The sequence below is a fragment of the Anomaloglossus baeobatrachus genome, chromosome 4 (assembly GCF_048569485.1).
Source record: "Anomaloglossus baeobatrachus isolate aAnoBae1 chromosome 4, aAnoBae1.hap1, whole genome shotgun sequence".
In the NCBI taxonomy this organism is placed as follows: domain Eukaryota; kingdom Metazoa; phylum Chordata; class Amphibia; order Anura; family Aromobatidae; genus Anomaloglossus; species Anomaloglossus baeobatrachus.
In genome coordinates, this window is record NC_134356.1 from 284,308,789 (window position 1) to 284,329,301 (window position 20,513).

General features: G+C 53.1%; 1 protein-coding gene across 1 annotated transcript in view; it reads left to right on the forward strand.

Moving 5' to 3' along the window:
- Positions 1-20,513, forward strand: part of RAB21 (RAB21, member RAS oncogene family) — a 51,090-nt gene that overhangs the window by 15,887 nt on the left and 14,690 nt on the right. The window contains exon 4 of the mRNA XM_075342477.1: positions 16,456-16,519. Coding sequence (XP_075198592.1) covers positions 16,456-16,519 — 64 coding nt within the window. The remainder of the gene's footprint in view (positions 1-16,455; positions 16,520-20,513) is intronic.

The window sequence follows — 20,513 nt, forward strand, 5'->3', positions numbered from 1 at the left end:
GGTGGACGCTCTAAGAGCAGAAGGAGTGGTGATCCCTGTCCCCCCTCAGGAACGAGGGCGAGGGTTTGTACTCCAATCTCTTTGTGGCTCCAAAAAAGGACGGCTCCTTCCGTCCTGTTCTGGACCTAAAACTGCTCAATAAGCATGCGAACGCCAGGCGGTTCCGGATGGAATCCCTCCGATCCGTCATTACCTCAATGTCTCGAGGAGACTTCCTTGCCTCAACAGACATCAAAGATGCCTATCTCCACGTGCCAATTGCTACGGAGCACCAACGTTTTCTACATTTTGTGATAGGAGACGACCATCTTCAGTTCGTAGCTCTGCCATTCGGTCTGGCGACAGCCCCACGGGTGTTCACCAAGGTCATGGTAGCAGTCTTGCACTCTCAGGGACACCCGGTGATCCCTTACTTGGACGATCTACTCGTCAAAGCACCCTCCCTCGAGGCATGACAACGCAGCCTGAATGTTACGCTGGAGACTCTCCAGACTTTCGGGTGGATCATCAATTTGGCAAGGTCAAATCGGTCACCGACTCAATCACTAACGTATCTCGGCATGGAGTTCACACTCTATCAGCGATAGTGAAGCTTCCGCTGAACAAGCAGCGTTCACTGCAAACAGAGGTGCAGTCTCTCCTTCAAGGCCAGTCGCACCCCTTAAGGCGCCTCATGCACTTCCTAGGGAAGATGGTGGCAGCCATGGAGGCAGTTCCCTTTGCGCAGTTTCATCTGCGCCAACTGCAAGGGGACATTCTCCGCCAATGGGACGGGCAGTCAACCTCCCTGGACAGGAAAGTCTCCCTTTCCCAGACGGCCAAGGACTCTCTGCAATGGTGGCTTATTCCCACCTCATTGTCACAGTGAAGATCCTTCCTACCCCCATCCTGGGCAGTGGTCACGACAGATACGAGTCTGTCAGGGTGGGGAGCAGTTTGTCTCCGCCACAGGGCTCAGGGGACGTGGACTCAGCAGGAGTCCACCCTTCAGATCAATGTTCTGGAAATCGGGGCAGGGTATCTTACCCTACTAGCTTTCCAGCAGTGGCTAGAAAGAGAGCAGATCCGAATCCAGTCGGACAACTCCACAGCGGTGGCATACATCAACCACCAAGGAGGGACGCGCAGTCGGCAAGCCTTCCAGGAAGTCCGGCGAATCCTCATGTGGGTGGAGGACACAGCATCCACCATATCCGCAGTTCACATCCCGGGCGTAGAAAACTGGGAAGCAGACTTCCTCAGTCGCCAGGGTATGGACGCAGGGGAATGGTCCCTTCACCCGGACGTGTTTCAGGAAATCTGTCGCCGCTGGGGGGTGCCGGACGTCGACCTAATGGCGTCTCGGCACAACAACAAGGTCCCGGCATTTATGGCACGATCGCGCGATCACAGAGCTCTGGCGGCAGACGCCTTAGTGCAAGATTGGTCGCAGTTCCGGCTCACATATGTGTTTCCACCTCTGGCACTCTTGCCCAGAGTACTGCGCAAAAAATCAGATCCGATTGCAGCCGCGTCATACTCGTCGCCCCAGACTGGCCGAGGAGATCGTGGTACCCGGATCTGTGGCATCTCACGGTCGGCCGACCGTGGTCACTACCAGGCTGGCCAGACTTACTGTCCCAAGGGCCGTTTTTCCATCGGAATTCTGCGGCCCTGAACCTGACTGTGTGGCCATTGAGTCCTGGATCCTAGCGTCTTCAGGATTATCCCAAGGGGTCGTTGCCACCATGAAACAGGCTAGGAAGTCCACCTCTGCTAAGATCTACCACAGAACGTGGAAGATTTTCTTAACCTGGTGCTCGGCTCAGGGAGTGTCTCCCTGGCCATTTGCATTGCCTACTTTTCTTTCCTTCCTGCAATCGGGGTTAGAAAAGGGCTTGTCGCTCGGCTTCCTTAAGGGGGAAGTCTCGGCACTATCCGTGTTTTTTCAGAAGCGTCTAGCACGTCTTTCTAAGGTGCGCACGTTCCTACAGGGGGTCTGTCATATCGTACCCCCGTACAAGCGGCCGTTAGATCCATGGGATCTCAACAGGGTATTAGTTGCTCTCCAGAAGCCGCCTTTCGAGCCTCTGAAGGAAGTTTCCTTTCTCGCCTGTCACAGAAGGTGGCGTTTTCTCGTTGCGATCACATCGCTTCGTCGAGTGTCTGAGCTGGCAGCTCTGTCATCCAAGGCTCCCTTCCTGGTGTTCCACCAGGACAAGGTAGTGCTGCGCCCCATTCCGGAGTTTCTCCCTAAGGTCGTATCCTCATTTCATCTTAATCAGGATATATCCTTGCCTTCCTTTTGTCCTCATCCGGTTCACCGGTATGAAAAGGACTTACGTTTGTTAGATCTGGTGAGAGCACTCAGACTCTACATTTCCCGCACGGCGCCCATGCGCCGTTCCGATGCACTTTTTGTCCTTGTCGCTGGTCCGCGCAAGGGGTTGCAGGCTTCTAAAGCCACCCTGGCTCGATGGATCAAAGAACCAATTCTAGAGGCCTACCGTTCTGCGGGGCTTCCGGTTCCTTCAGGGCTAAAAGCCCACTCAACCAGAGCCGTGGGTGCGTCCTGGGCATTACGACACCAGGCTTCGGCTCAACAAGTGTACCAGGCAGCTACCTGGTCGAGTCTGCACACTTTCACCAAGCATTATCAGGTGCATACCTATGCTTCGGCGGATGCCAGCTTAGGTAGAAGAGTCCTGCAGGCGGCAGTGACACCCCCGTAGGGGAGGGCTGTTTTGCAGCCCTAACATGAGGTATTTCTTTACCCACCCAGGGACAGCTTTTGGACGTCCCAATCGTCTGGGTCTCCCAATAGAGCGCTGAAGAAGAAGGGAATTTTGTTACTTACCGTAAATTCCTTTTCTTCTAGCTCTTATTGGGAGACCCAGCACCCGCCCTGTTGTCCTTCGGGATGTTTTTGTTGTTTGCGGGTACACATGTTGTTCATGTTGAACGGTTTTTCAGTTCTCCGATGTTACTCGGAGTTAATTTGTTTAAACCAGTTATTGGCTTTCCTCCTTCTTGCTTTGGCACTAAAACTGGAGAACCCGTGATACCACGGGGGGGTATAGCCAGAAGGGGAGGGGCCTTGCACTTTTTAGTGTAGTGCTTTGTGTGGCCTCCGGAGGCAGTAGCTATACCCCCAATCGTCTGGGTCTCCCAATAAGAGCTAGAAGAAAAGGAATTTACGGTAAGTAACAAAATTCCCTTCTTCTTTGTCGCTCCATTGGGAGACCCAGACAATTGGGTGTATAGCTTCTGCCTCCGGAGGCCACACAAAGTATTACACTTTAAAAAGTGTAACCCCTCCCCTCTGCCTATACACCCTCCCGTGTATCACGGGCTCCTCAGTTTTATGCTTTGTGTGGAAGGAGGCACACATCCACTCATGCTCCCATTTTAGTCAGCAGCAGCTGCTGATTTTATCGGTTGGAAGAAAAGAGGGCCCCCACAGGGCCCCCGGCATGCTCCCTTCTCACCTCACTAAGTCGGCGGTGCTGTTAAGGTTGAGGTACCCATTGCGGGTACAGAGGCTGGAGCCACATGCCGTTTTCCTTCACCATCCCTTAGAGGCTCTGGGAGAAGTGGGATCCTAACCGGTCATCCATTCACTGGGACCGGGCTCCCTCCGCAGCCCCTGTGGGAATCTGCCGGACAGGAGACTTTGTATCATCAGGGACAGGGCCCTGCATCTAAAGGTACTCTGTGTCCCCATGGGGACGGTGCATGGAGCGCTTGTTTCACAGACGCTGCAGCTGCTGCTGGTTTTGTGACGACCGGGACTTCCGCGCCGACCGCGCCTGTTTGTCGGCCGTGGTATTAAATTTAGTCCCCGGCTTCATGCGGCCTAGTACCATAACTCCCGCCCCCAGGCCTGCCAGTCAAGGGTAAGGGCGGGACGGTCGACCTGACGTCGGCAGTGAGGGCTGGAGCATACTTTAGGTTTCCTCCCCCCCCTCACTGATCACTGTGGGGCACCAGATTCCCGCACTTTACTAGTCGCTGCCCACGGCTCCCTCCTCCCCTGAGAGCTCCGGCAGCCATTTTTACAACACATTCTGCCGGTGGAGGATTTCAGGAACGAGATCTGCAGCTCTGGGAGACCCAAGGCAGGGAATCTGGTGGACACACACCGCTTTGGGCGGTCGGTAAGCCGCACCGGTCACCCGGTGCTGGCCCCCCTAGGGTGCCTATGTATGTATGTATGTATGTATGTATGTATGTATGTATGTATGTATGTATGTTATATTTTCTCTGTTCGGCCGAGTTGTTTTGCTTTGGCTATATACCCTCAGTGATCACTCTCCTAGGAGACAACAGCATGTCGTCCACAAGGAGCAAGGGCGCTAAGGCAAAGGGTTATTTTGCAACCTGTACCTCTTGTGCGGCTATGTTACCTGCAGGTTCCACCTACCCTCACTGTGAGCAATGCTCGGCCCCTGTTGCACTTGCTCAGCCGGAGCTTCGGGCACTAGTGGGACCCTCGGCTCAGGCAGACCCGCCTGCTTCCCCTGTCCAGATGGCAGGGACAGAGTTTGCAGTTTTTGCTGAGAAACTCTGAGTCGCTTTCACAATCCATGGCTCAGTCTATGGACAAATGGTCTGCTAAGCTACTAGAAGCCTTGCAGTCCAGATCGGTCCTTACACAGGCCCCGGGCACTGTTGGATCATCGCCTACAGGCCCCTCTCGGTCTGCGCCGCAGCGTGCCTCCGGGGTGGCCCCTAGGTCTCACGTGGAGGACTCCGGCACGGACCACAGTCCCAGACCGGCTAAGCGGGCTCGCTGGGAATCTTCCCCCGACTTCCTCACGCTGCTCGGGGTCTCAGCTTGAGGACTCTCTGGAGGATGAGGCGGACGTCGCAGCTCAGGGCTCTGACCCTGACGTTGCTCTCAATCTTGATACACCTGAAGGGGACGCCATAGTAAATGACCTTATAGCGTCCATCAACCAGGTGCTAGATCTTTCTCCCCCAACTCCACCTATAGAGGAGTCGGCTTCGCAGCAGGAGAAACACCAGTTTAGGTTTCCCAAACGTACACTGAGTGCGTTTTTTGATCACTCTAACTTCAGAGATGCTGTCCAGAAGCACAGAGCATTTCCGGACAAGCGCTTTACTAAGCGCCTTAATGACACACGTTATCCCTTCCCCTCTGACGTAGTTAAGGGTTGGGCTCAATGTCCCAAGGTGGATCCTCCAGTCTCTAGACTGGCGGCTAGATCCATAGTAGCAGTGGCAGATGGTTCATCGCTCAAGGATGCCACTGACAGGCAGAGCTCCTGGTGAAATCCATCTATGAAGCCACAGGCGCGTCTTTTGCCCCGGCCTTTGCAGCCATGTGGGCACTCCAAGCTATCTCAGCTTGTCTGTCTGAGATTAATGCGGTCACACGTACCTCTGCTCCGCAAGTTGCGTCTTTGACTTCTCAGGCGTCGGCTTTTTCGTCCTACGCCATGAACGCCGTCCTGGACTCTGCTAGCCGTACAGCGGTAGCATCCGCTAATTCGGTGGCAGTCCGCAGGGCCATGTGGCTACGCGAATGGAAGGCAGACTCTGCTTCCAAGAAGTTCTTAACCGGTTTACCGTTTTCTGGCGACCGTTTGTTTGGCGAGCGATTGGATGAAATTATTAAGGAATCCAAGGGAAAGGACTCGTCCTTACCCCAGTCCAAACCGAAGAGACCTCAGCAACGGAAAATACAATCGAGGTTTCGGTCCTTTCGGCCCTCAGCCAAGTCCCAATCCTCCTCGTCCAACAGGCCAGAGAAGGGCCAGAGGAACTCTTATGCGTGGCGGTCTAAGTCACGTCCCCAAAAAACCGCCGGAGGCACTGCCTCCAAGGCGGCCTCCTCATGACTTTCGGCCTCCCCAAACCGCATCCTCGGTCGGTGGCAGGCTCTCCCGCTTTTGCGACGCCTGGTGGCCACATGTCCAAGACCAATGGGTGAGAGACATTGTCTCACGGTTACAGGATAGAGTTCAGCTCTCGTCCTCCGACTCGTTTCTTCAGAACATCTCCGCCCCCATCTCGGGCCGGCGCACTTTTTCAGGCTGTGGGCGTCCTGAAGTCAGAAGGAGTGGTGATTCCCGTTCCCCCTCAGGAACATGGTCACGGTTTCTACTCCAGCTTGTTCGTGGTGCCAAAGAAGGACGGATCATTCCGTCCCGTTCTGGACCTCAAACTGCTCAACAGGCATGTGAGCACCAGAAGGTTTTGGATGGAATCTCTCCGCTCGGTCATCACTTCGATGTCACAAGGAGACTTCCTAGCATCAATCGACATCAAGGATGCTTATCTCCATGTGCCGATCGCACCCGAGCATCAACGCTTCCTGCGTTTCCCCATCGGGGACGAACACCTTCAGTTCGTGGCACTGCCTTTCGGCCTGGCGACAGCCCCACGGGTCTTCACCAAGGTCATGGCATCCGTTGTGGCGGTCCTACACTCTCAGGGCCACTCGGTGATTCCCTACTTAGACGATCTCCTAGTCAGGGCACCCTCCCGGGTGGCATGTCAACACAGCCTGACCGTCGCTCTGGAGACTCTCCAGCGGTTCGGGTGGATCAATTTCCCAAAGTCCAAGTTGACACTGACCCAATCACTGACTTACCTCGGGATGGAGTTTCATACTCTCTCAGCGATAGTCAAGCTACCGCTGGACAAACAGCTTTCGCTGCAGACAGGGGTGCAATCTCTTCTTCGGGGCCAGTCACACCCCTTGAGGCGCCTCATGCACTTCCTGGGGAAGATGGTGGCAGCAATGGAGGCAGTCCCCTTCGCGCAGTTTCATCTGCGCCCACTCCAATGGGACATTCTCCGCAAATGGGACAGGAGGTCGACGTCCCTCGACAGGAACGTCTCTTTCCCTTGCAGCCAAAACCTCTCTTCAGTGGTGGCTTCTTCCCACTTCTCTGTTGCAGGGAAAATCCTTCCTGCCACCATCCTGGGCTGTGGTCACGACGGACGCGAGTCTGTCAGGGTGGGGAGCGGTTTTTCTCCACCACAGGGCTCAGGGCACCTGGACTCAGCCAGAGTCCTCCCTTCAGATCAATGTTCTGGAGATAAGGGCAGTGTATCTAGCCCTAAAGGCGTTCCATCGGTGGCTGGAGGGCAGGCAGATCCGCATACAGTCGGACAACGCCACGGCGGTCGCGTACATCAACCACCAGGGCGGCACGCGCAGCCGTCAAGCCTTCCAGGAAGTCCGTCGGATTCTGCTGTGGGCGGAGGCCACAGCCTCCACCATCTCCGCAGTTCACATCCCGGGCGTAGAAAACTGGGAAGCAGACTTTCTCAGTCGTCAGGGCATGGATGCGGGGGAATGGTCTCTTCACCCAGACGTGTTTCGAGAGATCTGTCGCCGCTGGGGAACGCCGGACGTCTATCTCATGGCGTCACGGCACAACAACAAAGTCCTGGCATTCATGGCACGGTCTCAAGATCACAGAGCTCTGGCGGCGGACGGGACCGACTGTCGTCGCGCCATTCTCGTCGCTCAAGATTGTCCGAGGCGGTCGTGGTACCCGGATCTGTGGCATCTCACGGTGGGTCAACCGTGGGCGCTCCCAGACCGCCCAGACTTGCTGTCACAAGGGCCCTTTTTCCATCTGAATTCTGTGGCCCTCAACCTGACTGTGTGGCCATTGAGTCCTGGCTCCTAGCGTCTTCAGGGTTATCTCAGGATGTCATTGCCACCATGAGACAGGCCAGGAAACCAACGTCCACCAAGATCTATCACAGGTCTTGGAGGATCTTCTTATCCTGGTGCTCTGATAATGGTTTTGCTCCCTGGCCTTTTTCCTTACCCACTTTTCTTTCATTCCTTAAATCTGGAATGGACAAGGGTTTGTCTCTCGGCTCTCTCAAGGGCCAAGTATCGGCGCTATCCGTATTTTTTTCAAAAGCGTCTAGCCAGGCTTCCGCAGGTCCGCACGTTCCTGCAGGGAGTTTGCCACATAGTCCCACCTTACAAGCGTCCGCTGGAACCCTGGGACCTTAACAGGATGCTAACGGCTCTTCAGAAACCACCTTTCGAGCCGCTGCGGGATGTCTCTTTATCACGTCTTTCGCAGAAGGTGGCATTTCTAGTGGCAGTTACATCGCTCCGTAGAGTGTCGGAGCTGGCAGCGCTGTCATGCAAAGCCCCCTTCCTGGTTTTTCACCAGGATAAGGTGGTTCTGCGTCCTGTTCTGGAATTTCTCCCTAAGGTGGTATCTCCTTTTCATCTCAATCAGGATATCTCCTTACCTTCATTTTGCCCTAATCCAGTTCACCAATGTGAAAAGGATTTGCACTCATTAGATCTGGTGAGAGCACTCCGGATCTACGTGTCTCGCACGGCGCCCCTGCGCCGTTCTGATGCGCTCTTTCTCCTTGTCGCTGGCCAGCGTAAGGGTTCGCAGGCTTCCAAGTCAACCTTGGCTTGGTGGATCAAGGAACCGATTCTTGAAGCCTACCGTTCTTCTGGGCTTCCGCTTCCTTTGGGGCTGAAAGCCCATTCTACCAGAGCCGTGGGTGCGTCCTGGGCATTGCGGCACCGGGCTACGGCTCAGCAGGTGTCAGGCAGCTACCTGGTCTAGTCTGCACACTTTCACGAAACGCTATCGGGTGCATACCTATGCTTCGGCAGACGCCAGTCTAGGTAGGCGAGTCCTTCAGGCGGCGGTTGCCCACCTGTAGGAAGAGGCCGTTTTACGGCTCTCTTACGAGGTATTATTTTACCCACCCAGGGACTGCTTTTGGACGTCCCAATTGTCTGGGTCTCCCAATGGAGCGACAAAGAAGAAGGGAATTTTGTTTACTTACCGTAAATTCCTTTTCTTCTAGCTCCTATTGGGAGACCCAGCACCCGCCCCTGTTCCCTTCGGGCTGTTTGTTCTTTTGTGTACACATGTTGTTCATGTTGAATTGTTCTTTCTTTGTCGCTCCATTGGGAGACCCAGACAATTGGGTGTATAGCTTCTGCCTCCGGAGGCCACACAAAGTATTACACTTTAAAAAGTGTAACCCCTCCCCTCTGCCTATACACCCTCCCCGTGCATCACTGGCCCATCAGTTTTATGCTTTGTGTTGAAGGAGGCAGACACATTCACGCAAGCTCCACATTTTAGTCAGCAGCAGCTGCTGACTTTATCGGATGGAAGAAAAGAGGGCCCCTAACAGGGCTCCCGGCATGCTCCCTTCTCACCCCACTCTGGTTGGCGGTGCTGTTAAGGTTGAGGTACCCATTGCGGGTACACAGGCTGGAGCCACATGCCGTTATCCTTCCCCATCCCTTAGGGGCTCTGGGTGAAGTGGGATCCTAACCGGTCACCAGGCACTGGGACCGGGCTCCCTCCGCAGCCCCTGGGGGAATCTGACGGACAGGAGACCGGGTATCATCAGGGACAGGCCCTGCTCCTCTGAGGTACTCTGTGTCCCCTTGGGGACGGCGCATAGAGCGCCTGTGTAACGGACGCTGCAGCAGCTGCTGGGTGTTTTGTGTCGCCGGGACTACCGCGCCGACCGCGCTTGTTTGCCGGCCGCGTTACTAAATTTAGTCCCCGGCTATTGCGGCCTAGTATCGCATTCTCCTGCCCCCGGGCCTGCCAGTCAGGGGTAAGGGCGGGACGCTAGGCTGGACGTCAGCGGTGAGGGCTGGAGCATACTTGGGTATCCTCCTCCCCCCTCACTGAGCACCGTGGGGCACCAGATTCCCGCACTTTCTGAGGCACGTCCACGGCTCCCTCCTCCTCTCAGAATGCTGGCAGCCATTGCTATCAGCACTTCTGCCGCTGGAGAACTTCAGACCGAGCTCCACAGCTCTGGGAGGCCCAGGCAGGGAATCTGGTGGACACACAACCGCTGAGGGCGGTCGGTAAGTAAGCCGCACCGGTTACTAGGTGCTGGCCCCCCTGGGTGCTGAAGTGTGTGTGTGTGTGTGTGTGTGTGTGTGTGTGTGTGTGTGTGTGTGTGTGTGTGTGTGTGTGTGTGTGTGTGTGTGTGTGTGTGTGTGTGTGTGTGTGTGTGTGTGTGTGTGTGTGTGTGTGTGTGTGTGTGTGTGTGTGTGTGTGTGTGTGTGTGTGTGTGTGTGTGTGTGTGTGTGTGTATATATATATATATATATATATATATATATATATATATATATATATATATATATATATATATAATGTATCCTTATATTGTATACATTTACTCTGTTCGGCCGCATTATTGGCTTTTGGCTATATACCCTCACTGATTGCTCTAAGAGGAGACAACAGCATGTCGTCCGCAAAAAGCAAGGGTGCCAAGGCACAGGCTTATTTTGCAACCTGTACCTCTTGTGCGGCTATGTTACCTGCAGGTTCCACCTACCCTCATTGTGTGCAATGCTCGGCCCCTGTGACACTCACTCAGCCTGAGCCTCAGCCACTGGTGGGACCCTCGGCACAGGTAGAACCACCGGCTACCACTGTCCAGGTGGCAGGGACAGAGTTTGCAGTGTTGGCTGAGAAACTTTGAGTCACTTTCTCAATCCATGGCTCAGTCTATGGATAGATGGTCTGCTAAGATACTTGAAGCTTTGCAGTCCAGACCGGTAACACAGGCCCCGGGCACAGTTGAATCATTGCCCCCAGGCCCCCCTCGGTCGGCGCAGCAAAGTGCTCCTGGGGTGACTCCTAGGTCCCACGGTGAGGACTCCGACACGGACCGCAGTCCCAGACCGGCTAAGCGGGCTCGCTGGGAGCTTCCCTCGACTTCATCACACTGCTCAGGGTCTCAGCATGAGGACTCTCTGGAGGATGAAGCGGATGTGGCAGATCAGGGCTCTGATCCTGACGCCGCTCTCAATCTTGATACACTTGAAGGGGACGCCATAGTAAATGACCTTATAGCGTCCATCAACCAGGTGTTAGAACTTTCTCCTCCAACTCCTCCGATTGAGGAGTCAGCTTCTCAGCAGGAGAAATTCCAATTTAGGTTTCCCAAACGTACACGGAGTGCGTTTTTCGATCACTCCAACTTCAGAGATACAGTCCAGAAACACCGAGCTTTTCCGGACAAGCGCTTTACTAAGCGCCTTAATGACACACGTTACCCCTTCCCCACTGACGTAGTTAAGGGTTGGGCTCAGTGTCCCAAGGTGGATCCTCCAGTCTCTAGACTGGCGGCTAGATCCATAGTAGCAGTGGCAGATGGTTCATCGCTCAAGGATGCCACTGACAGGCAAATAGAGCTCCTGATGAAATCCATCTATGAAGCCATAGGCGTGTCTTTTGCTCCGGCATTCGCAGCCGTTTGGGCACTCCAAGCTATCTCAGCTTGTCTGTCTGAGATTAATGCAGTCACACGTGCCTCTACTCCGCAGGTTGTGTCTTTAACCTCTCAGGCGTCGGCTTTTTCGTCCTACGCCATGAACGCCGTCCTGGACTCTGCGAGCCGTACAGCGGTAGCATCCGCCAATTCAGTGGCAGTCCGCAGGGCCATGTGGCTACGCGAATGAAAGGCAGACTCTGCTTCCAAGAAGTTCTTAACCGGTTTGCCATTTTCTGGCGACCGTCTGTTTGGCGAGCAATTGGATGAAATCAATAAACAATCCAAGGGAAAGGACTCGTCCTTACCCCAGTCCAAACCAAACAGACCTCAGCAACGGAAGATACAACTGAGGTTTCGGTCCTTTTGCCCCTCAGCCAGGTCTCAATTCTCCACGTCCAACAGGCCACAGAAGGGCCAGAGGAACTCTGATTCATGGTGGTCTAAGTCACGTCCTCCAAAGACCGCCGGAGGAACCGCCCCCAAGGCGGCCTCCTCATGACTCTCGGCCTCCCCAAACCGCATCCTCGGTCGGTGGCAGGCTCTCCCGCTTTTGCGACGCCTGGTTGCCACATGTCCAAGACCGATGGGTGAGAGACATTTTGTCTCACGGTTACAGGATAGAGCTTAGCTCTCGTCCTCCGACTCGTTTCTTCAGAACATCTCCGCCCCCCGAGCGAGCCGATGCTCTTTTTCAGGCGGTGAGCACTCTGAAGGCAGAAGGAGTGGTGATCCCTGTTCCTCTTCAAGAATGTGGTCACGGTTTTTACTCCAACTTGTTTGTGGTGCCAAAAAAGGACGGATCATTCCGTCCCGTTCTGGACCTCAAACTGCTCAACAGACACGTGAAAACCAGACTGTTCCGGATGGTATCTCTCCGCTCCGTCATCGCATCAATGTCCCAAGGAGACTTCCTAGCCTCAATCGACATCAGGGATGCTTATCTCCACGTGCCGATTGCACCAGAGCATCAGCGCTTCCTGCGTTTCGCCATCGGAGACTAACACCTTCAGTTCGTGGCACTGCCTTTCGGCCTGGCGACAGCCCCACGGGTCTTCACCAAGGTCATGGCAACAGTGGTGGCAGTCCTACACTCTCAGGGACACTCGGTGATCCCTTACTTAGACGATCTTCTAGTCAGGGCACCCTCCCGGGTGGCATGCCAACACAGCCTGAACACTGCTCTGGAGACTCTCCAGAGGTTCGGGTGGATCATCAATTTCCCAAAGTCAAAATTGACTCCGACCCAATCGCTAACTTACCTCGGGATGGAGTTTCATACTCTCTCAGCGATAGTGAAGCTCCCGCTGGACAAACAGCGTTCACTACAGACAGGGGTGCAATCTCTCTTTCGAGCCCAGTCACACCCCTTGAGGCGCCTCATGCACTTCCTAGGGAAGATGGTGGCAGCAATGGAGGCAGTTCCATTTGCGCAGTTTCATCTGCGTCCACTCCAATGGGACATTCTCCGCAAATGGGACAGGAGGTCGACGTCCCTCGACAGGAACGTCTCCCTTTCTCGGGCAGCCAAAGCCTCTCTTCAGTGGTGGCTTCTTCCCACTTCTCTGTCGAAAGGAAAATCCTTCCTGCCCCCATCCTGGGCTGTGGTCACGACGGACGCGAGTCTGTCAGGGTGGGGAGCGGTCTTCCTCCACCACAGGGCTCAGGGCACCTGGACTCAGCCAGAGTCCTCCCTTCAGATCAATGTTCTGGAGATAAGGGCAGTGTATCTAGCCCTAAAGGCGTTCCAGCCGTGGCTGGAAGGCAGGCAGATCCGAATTCAGTCGGACAACGCCACGGCGGTGGCGTATATCAACCACCAAGGCGGCACACGCAGTCGTCAAGCCTTCCAAGAAGTTCGGCGGATTCTGCTGTGGGTGGAAGCCACAGCCTCCACCATCTCCGCAGTTCACATCCCGGGCGTAGAAAACTGGGAAGCAGACTTTCTCAGTCGTCAGGGCATGGACGCAGGGGAATGGTCTCTTCACCCGGACGTGTTTCAAGAGATCTGTTGCCGCTGGGGAACGCCGGACGTCGACCTAATGGCGTCCCGGCACAACAACAAGGTCCCGGCATTCATGGCACGGTCTCAAGATCACAGAGCTCTGGCGGCAGACGCATTAGTTCAGGATTGGTCGCAGTTTCGACTGCCTTATGTATTTCCTCCTCTGGCACTACTGCCCAGAGTGTTGCGCAAGATCAGGTCCGACTGCCGCCGCGCCATCCTTATCGCCCCAGACTGGCCGAGGAGGTCATGGTACCCGGATCTGTGGCATCTCACGGTGGGTCAACCGTGGGCACTACCAGACCAACCAGACTTGCTGTCTCAAGGGCCATTTTTCCATCTGAATTCTGCGGCCCTCAACCTGACTGTGTGGCCATTGAGTCCTGGATCCTAGCGTCTTCAGGGTTATCTCAAGAGGTCATTGCCACTATGAGACAGGCCAGGAAACCAACGTCCGCCAAGATCTACCACAGGACGTGGAGGATCTTCTTATCCTGGTGCTCTGATCAGGGTTTTACTCCCTGGCCCTTTGCCTTGCCCACTTTTCTGTCCTTCCTTCAATCTGGAATGGACAAGGGTTTGTCTCTCGGCTCTCTCAAGGGACAAGTATCGGCGCTTTCCGTGTTTTTTCAAAAGCGTCTAGCCAGGCTTCCGCAGGTACGCACGTTCCTGCAGGGGGTTTGCCACATAGTCCCACCTTACAAGCGTCCGCTAGATCCCTGGGATCTTAACAGGGTGCTATCGGCTCTTCAGAAACCACCTTTCGAGCCGATGAGGGATATTTCTCTTTCACGCCTTTCGCAGAAGGTGGTCTTCCTAGTGGCAGTCACATCACTTCGGAGAGTGTCTGAACTAGCAGCGCTGTCATGCAAAGCCCCCTTCCTGGTGTTTCACCAGGATAAGGTGGTTCTGCGTCCGGTCCCGGAATTTTTCCCTAAGGTGGTATCCCCTTTTCATCTCAATCAGGATATCTCCTTACCTTCTTTTTGTCCTAATCCAGTTCACCAATGTGAAAAGGATTTGCACTTGTTAGATCTGGTGAGAGCACTCCGGCTCTACATTTCTCGTACGGCGCCCCTGCGCCGTTCTGATGCGCTCTTTGTCCTTGTCGCTGGCCAGCGTAAGGGGTCGCAGGCTTCCAAGTCAACCTTGGCTCGGTGGATCAAGGAACCGATTCTTGAAGCCTACCGTTCTTCTGGGCTTCCGGTCCCTTCAGGGCTGAAAGCCCATTCTACCAGAGCCGTGGGTGCGTCCTGGGCATTGCGGCACCAGGCTACGGCTCAGCAGGTGTGTCAGGCGGCTACCTGGTCGAGCCTGCACACTTTCACGAAACACTATCAGGTGCATGCCTATGCTTCGGCAGATGCCAGCCTAGGTAGGCGAGTCCTTCAGGCGGCGGTTGCCCACCTGTAAGAGGGGGCCGTTTTACGGCAATTTTTATCAAGGTATTCTTTTACCCACCCAGGGACTGCTTTTGGACGTCCCAATTGTCTGGGTCTCCCAATGGAGCGACAAAGAAGGGAATTTTGTTTACTTACCGTAAATTCCTTTTCTTCTAGCTCCTATTGGGAGACCCAGCACCCGCCCCTGTTCCCTTCGGGCTGTTGTTCTTTTGTGTACACATGTTGTTCATGTTGAATTGTTCTTTGGTTCATGGTTTCAGTTCTCCGAACATCCTTCGGATTGAGTTTACCTTAGACCATTTATAAGTTTCCTCCTTCCTGCTTTTGCACCAAAACTGAGGAGCCCGTGATGCACGGGGGGTGTATAGGCAGAGGGGAGGGGTTACACTTTTTAAAGTGTAATACTTTGTGTGGCCTCCGGAGGCAGAAGCTATACACCCAATTGTCTGGGTCTCCCAATAGGAGCTAGAAGAAAAGGAATTTACGGTAAGTAAACAAAATTCCCTTTTTTCCTATGCAAATCATTTTTTTTTTTTATGTACACGGGTGCGGGCTTTCTGGCGTTTGTTATTCTCCCTCCTGGTCCTTTATGCCGTCCCCCATCGCTCCTTTCCATAGCTGATGACGCCGCCCAGTGCTCCTGCATGCGCCGTGCCAGTCTCATGGGACTGAGCACTTAGCACAGTGTGACCGCTGGTGACGTGTGCGCCGGCAAGAGCTTATGGGCGGCGCTGTGATTTTCATCAGCAAGTACTTGCCCATAATCTCGTGCCTGCGCTTTTCCCTCTGCCTCCACCGTTCCGCGCAAGCGCTGGCCGGATGACCCCACGTCACCTCCCATCTATTTCCTGCTCCAGGGAAAGATGGGTAAGAGGTGACGTGGGGTCATCCGGCCAGCGCTTGCGCAGAACGGTGGAGGCAGAGGGAAAAGCGCGGGCACGAGATTATGGCCGGGTACTTGCTGATAATCACAGCGCTGCCCATAAGCTCTTGCCGGCGCACACGTCAAAAGTGGTCACACTGTGCTAAGTGCTCAGTCCCATGAGACTGGCACGGCGCATGCGCGGGAACCGCAGGAGCACTGGGCGGTATAATCAGCTATGGAAAGGAGCGATGGGGGACGGCATAAAGGACCCGGAGGGAGAATAACAAACGCCAGAAAGCCCGCCCCTGTGTACATAAAAAAAAAAAAAAAAAAAAAAAATTTGCATAGGAAAAAGTTAGGACTTTATAAAGTCTTTTATTTTGGTTTCACAGGGGGTACAATAACAATAGGAACCTTGCTAGAATGCAGCACAGGAGCTGCAGAGGGGAATCTTTTGGGCGAAATTTCTGCTGACAGGTTCCCTTAAAGAATGATCATCTGTAGATGAACTCCATAAAGATGATTAATCCATCACCCGGTATCATTGGACCTGTAGATGAATAACTGCCAGTATGTTTTGAGTAGTTTCTCAGCCATCAGTCTATAACTCTGTGATGTGTGGCCATGTTCATGGGCTCTGGACAGCAGCTGACAGCCTTACTGTACTATACTGTCTGAATGCACAAGGTGAGCGGCGATGAGCCCACCCTGCGGTGTGCCCCACTACTATACGGGATGCACAGAATTACATGTTGCCATGATAGGTTTTTTTTATGGAAATATTGCTGCTGCAATCCATATCTATACATTGTATTGGACTCTATATAAGGTGGCATGACTGCTGTAAAAAAACCTCGAATGATTGCTTACTTCTCCGTTTTTCTTCATTGGGTTTTGTTCCTCTTTTTATTTACTAGGTAAAAAACTGGGTGAAAGAACTTCGGAAAATGCTGGGAAATGAAATCTGTTTATGTATAGTAGGTAGGTCTCATCTTGTATAACTTGTTGAATCAGCACTTTTTGAGCTCATGACCATAATCATGATCCACATTACAGATTCAGAACAGCCCACCAGTAGAATACTATAGGGCTGTGATTTTTACACTTGGGGCATGCAGAAAAGGATAGTGGATCAGGGTATATGCAAATAGAAGACTTATTGTCATATCTTCTGCAAATGATATTTCAACCTGCATCTAAATGGGGTTGATGTGGCAGTCCTTCAAAGGGCCATAACATTGCCGGACAAGTTGTACTTTTTGAATAACGCCATTCATTCTGCCACATGGTGTTTGTTTTTTTTTTTTTTTTCCTTTTCCCTCTTTTTACAGTATGTAAAGTGTGGCAACATTACAAAAAAAAAGATGCTCTTCCACAGTGGTATTTAGGGTGTTTTTATTTATCATGTTCACTGTATGGTGAAACTGACCTGGCATTATGATTCAAAGTCAGTATGAGTGGACTATCTCTCTGCTCAACCCCCCCCCCCAGCCCCGCCCTTCTGATACCATTTTGGGGCATGGATGGTGTCTGGTTAGTCCCCGCCGGTTGCTGCAGGTAGCCGGCAAACATCCTCCCACATGTCAGCCACGCGTCAGCTGTTCAAATCGGCTATCTGTCTCGAGTGAATTTGCTTTTCACTCGTGCATATTAACCCCTTGCATCCAGTGAGAACAGCGCGCCGTGGTAAGCATTCACTTGCCTGGCGCCATCGGAAGTCACGTGACATGATCACATTGATTTGATGGTTGCCATTCATGGTAGCACATAGCACAGGGTCATGTGATGACTCCTGTAACTATCATGTGTCACTTACTCTTGCACACAAAGGTCTGCCAGGTGTAAGAGGAAGTCTGTGTGTTGCATGTTTTACGCTGCGTTTAGAACTGCAGCGTAAAAGCATGCGTCCTGTGTCCCCTGCACAATCTATGAATATAGTACATGACACGTGCACACGTTGCTTTTTAGAGCGCAGCGATTTGGATGCTAAAATTTTGACCAAAATCCGTGCATTCTAAAAAGCAGCATGTCAATTTTGTGCGTTCTGGATGCAGCTCCCACTCTGTCTATGGTGGGGGCAGCCTCAAGAGCGCATGAAACCGGGATTTGTTCTGCTGCAGCCATTACGTGTTTTTAAGCGCACATGTGCTGTCAAATCGCTGCAGAATATTCAGCAGAACAATGTTTTGTTTGAACCAAATTTTAAAATAAAAAATATGTAACAGAATATTCAGCAGTTACGTGTGAACACAGCCTAAAGCAGCTTTTCTGCAGATCTTGAAAGAAAAAGTTCTCATAGACCTCGAGAGCTAAGAAGACGTTGTAGACAATCCGTTCCAAGCAAAGACTGAAGTTTATTCCGAGATAGCAACAGAGCAGATAAGACAGGTTATCGGCACGAAGACACACGCAGGTGTCTTGTAGAACAGCAGAATTAGCAACAGATGAAGTGTCCCCGATAGGCGTGTGGGGGCTTTTATACATGTTAAACAAAGGAAAGCTCATACTGCAGAGAAAGGCGTACACATTAGAAAATAAAGAATATAATGATACATCATGACATTATTTACGAGCATTGCGGTAGAAACTTATCAGATCCCTATGGGCCTCCATGGTACTTTTAATTAATTCAGTAATGTTGTCATGGCTAACATCTCTGATCCCTGAAGGCGCCTCTACTTCACATAACTCTTCAAACACTGACAACTCTATTGACAACTTTGTTTCTTTATCAATTCAATATACCTACTGTTTATGACTACACATCACCATCTATCAACTGACGCAATTGTATTCTTCTATTCGATTTAACCTTTTTAGACTTTTTCTTATACTTGCTAATAACACTGATATCATCTTTCTTTATCGTTCCTATGGGAGACCCAGACAATGGGTGTATAGCTTCTGCCTCCGGAGGACACAAAGAACTACACTGTAAGTGTAGCTTCTCCCTCTGAGCATATACACCCCCTGGATAACCAGATCTAGCCAGTTCATTGCTTTGTATTCAGGAGGCATACATCCACACATGCATTCTCATCTGATTTTTCATTTTTGGAAAGTTTTTGAAGAAAAGCGGGTCCAAGCCTGGAGTCCCGGCATGTCCCTTCTCACCCCACTGTGTCGGCGGTGCTGTTAAGGTTGATTCCAAGGCTGGAGCCTTACATGCCGCGCTCCTTCACCATCCCTCGGGCTCTGGCTTGAAGTGGGAGCCAGCACGGTTCTCCATGCTTTGCAGGAGACCGGTCTCCATCCGCAGCCCTTCAGGATCCTGCTGGACGGAGCACTCCTCCCCAGGGACATGGCCCTGCGTCTCAGCAAGATAAGTACCTGAGACGTTTATATATATATATATGGGGGTCCCTTGTACTTTATTGTTGTGGGAGAGTGTGCTGTGTAACTTTTCTGACATTTCCGGCCGGTTCTCTGGTTGTCGCCTGAGAACCGCGCCGATGGTGCCTGTGCGCCGGCCGCATCGCTTAAATTTAGGCCCCGGCTTCGCCGGAGGCCTACTTTCGATTTCACTGCCCTCGCATGTCAATCATGCAGAGGGACAGTGCGGCTCCGCCCAGCGGCCGTTCGGCACAGGAGAGGGACACTCCTCTCTGAGTACATGTCCCCTCCCCTGTAAATCTCCTTGGCCCTCCAGATCCTGCTCTCAGAGCAGGTCCCGCCCCCTCTCCTCTCTCCGGCGCCATTTTCTCAGCGTTTTTCTCTGGATCAGCGCTGGCTTCAGCATCCCTGCTAAGCTGCTTGGGGGTCTGGGCTGTGGGATCTGAAGGGCACACAAACGGTCTGGTAAGCCACAACCTCCGGTTGTGGACCTTCTTATATACTCTCTGGGGGTCATTCTGGCTCAGAGCCCCCACTTCAGCAGCATGTCTCACACGAGGAGCAAGGCTGTACTCAATATGCACTGCTTGTAAGCTCGTGCTGCCTGAACAGAGCACATATCCACATTGTGATGCCTGCTCAATGCCTCAGCCTGGAATCGCACCCACAGTGGTCGCTCCGGTGGCTGAACCCCCGGCTTGGGTAGAATCCTTCTCTAGGTCAATCTCCCAGTCTTTTGCCAACTCCATGGGACAGCTGTCCCGGACTTTGCTGAACATGCATCAGCCCCCTTCTCAGGGCGCCTCTGCTGCTAGGGCTCTCTCAGCGGAGCTCACAGAGGATTCTTCATCTGGTCCCAGACCCCGTCCTCCTAAAAAGAGACGCAGGGCCCCCCTCTCCTTCCTCGTCCCGCGGCTCTAATTCAAGAGCTGACTCGCAGGACGAGGAGGATGCCTTTACGGGGGGCTCGGAAGCTACCTCCATGTACCCCATTGATCTGTCCGAAAGTGACTCAGATGTTAGTGATTTGATTGCGTCCATTAATTCTGTACTGGACCTCAATCCGCCAGTATCAGAGGAGCAACCCTCTCTGGCAGAAAAGCACCAGTTTACCTTGCCTAAAAGGACAAGGAGTGTGTTCTTTAACCACTCCAGTTTTCAGGCCACTGTGACCAACCCTAGGGCCTGTCCTGACAAACGCTTCCCAAAGCGTGGTTCTGATGACCGTTTTCCCTTTCCACCTGAGGTGGTCAAGGAGTGGGCTCATTCACCAAAGGTAGACCCTCCGGTGTCTAGACTCTCAGCCCGGACCGTGGTATCAGTGGCTGATGGCACCTCTCTTAAGGATTCCACTGACCGCCAGGTCGACCTTCTGGCCAAATCTGTATATGAGGCGGCAGGGGCCTCGTTCTCCCCATCTTTTGCAGCAGTGTGGGCTCTCAAAGCCATCTCTGCTTCCTTGGAGGAGATGCATTCCCTTGCCAGGGAATCTATGCCTGAAATGGTTGCCTTAACTTCCCAAGCTTCAGCTTTTTCATCCTATGCCATGTCTGCCATGCTGGAGGCTTCTCACCGCACTGCGGGGGCTTCGGCTAATTCCCTCGCTATCCGCAGGATCTTGTGGCTTCGAGAGTGGAAGGCA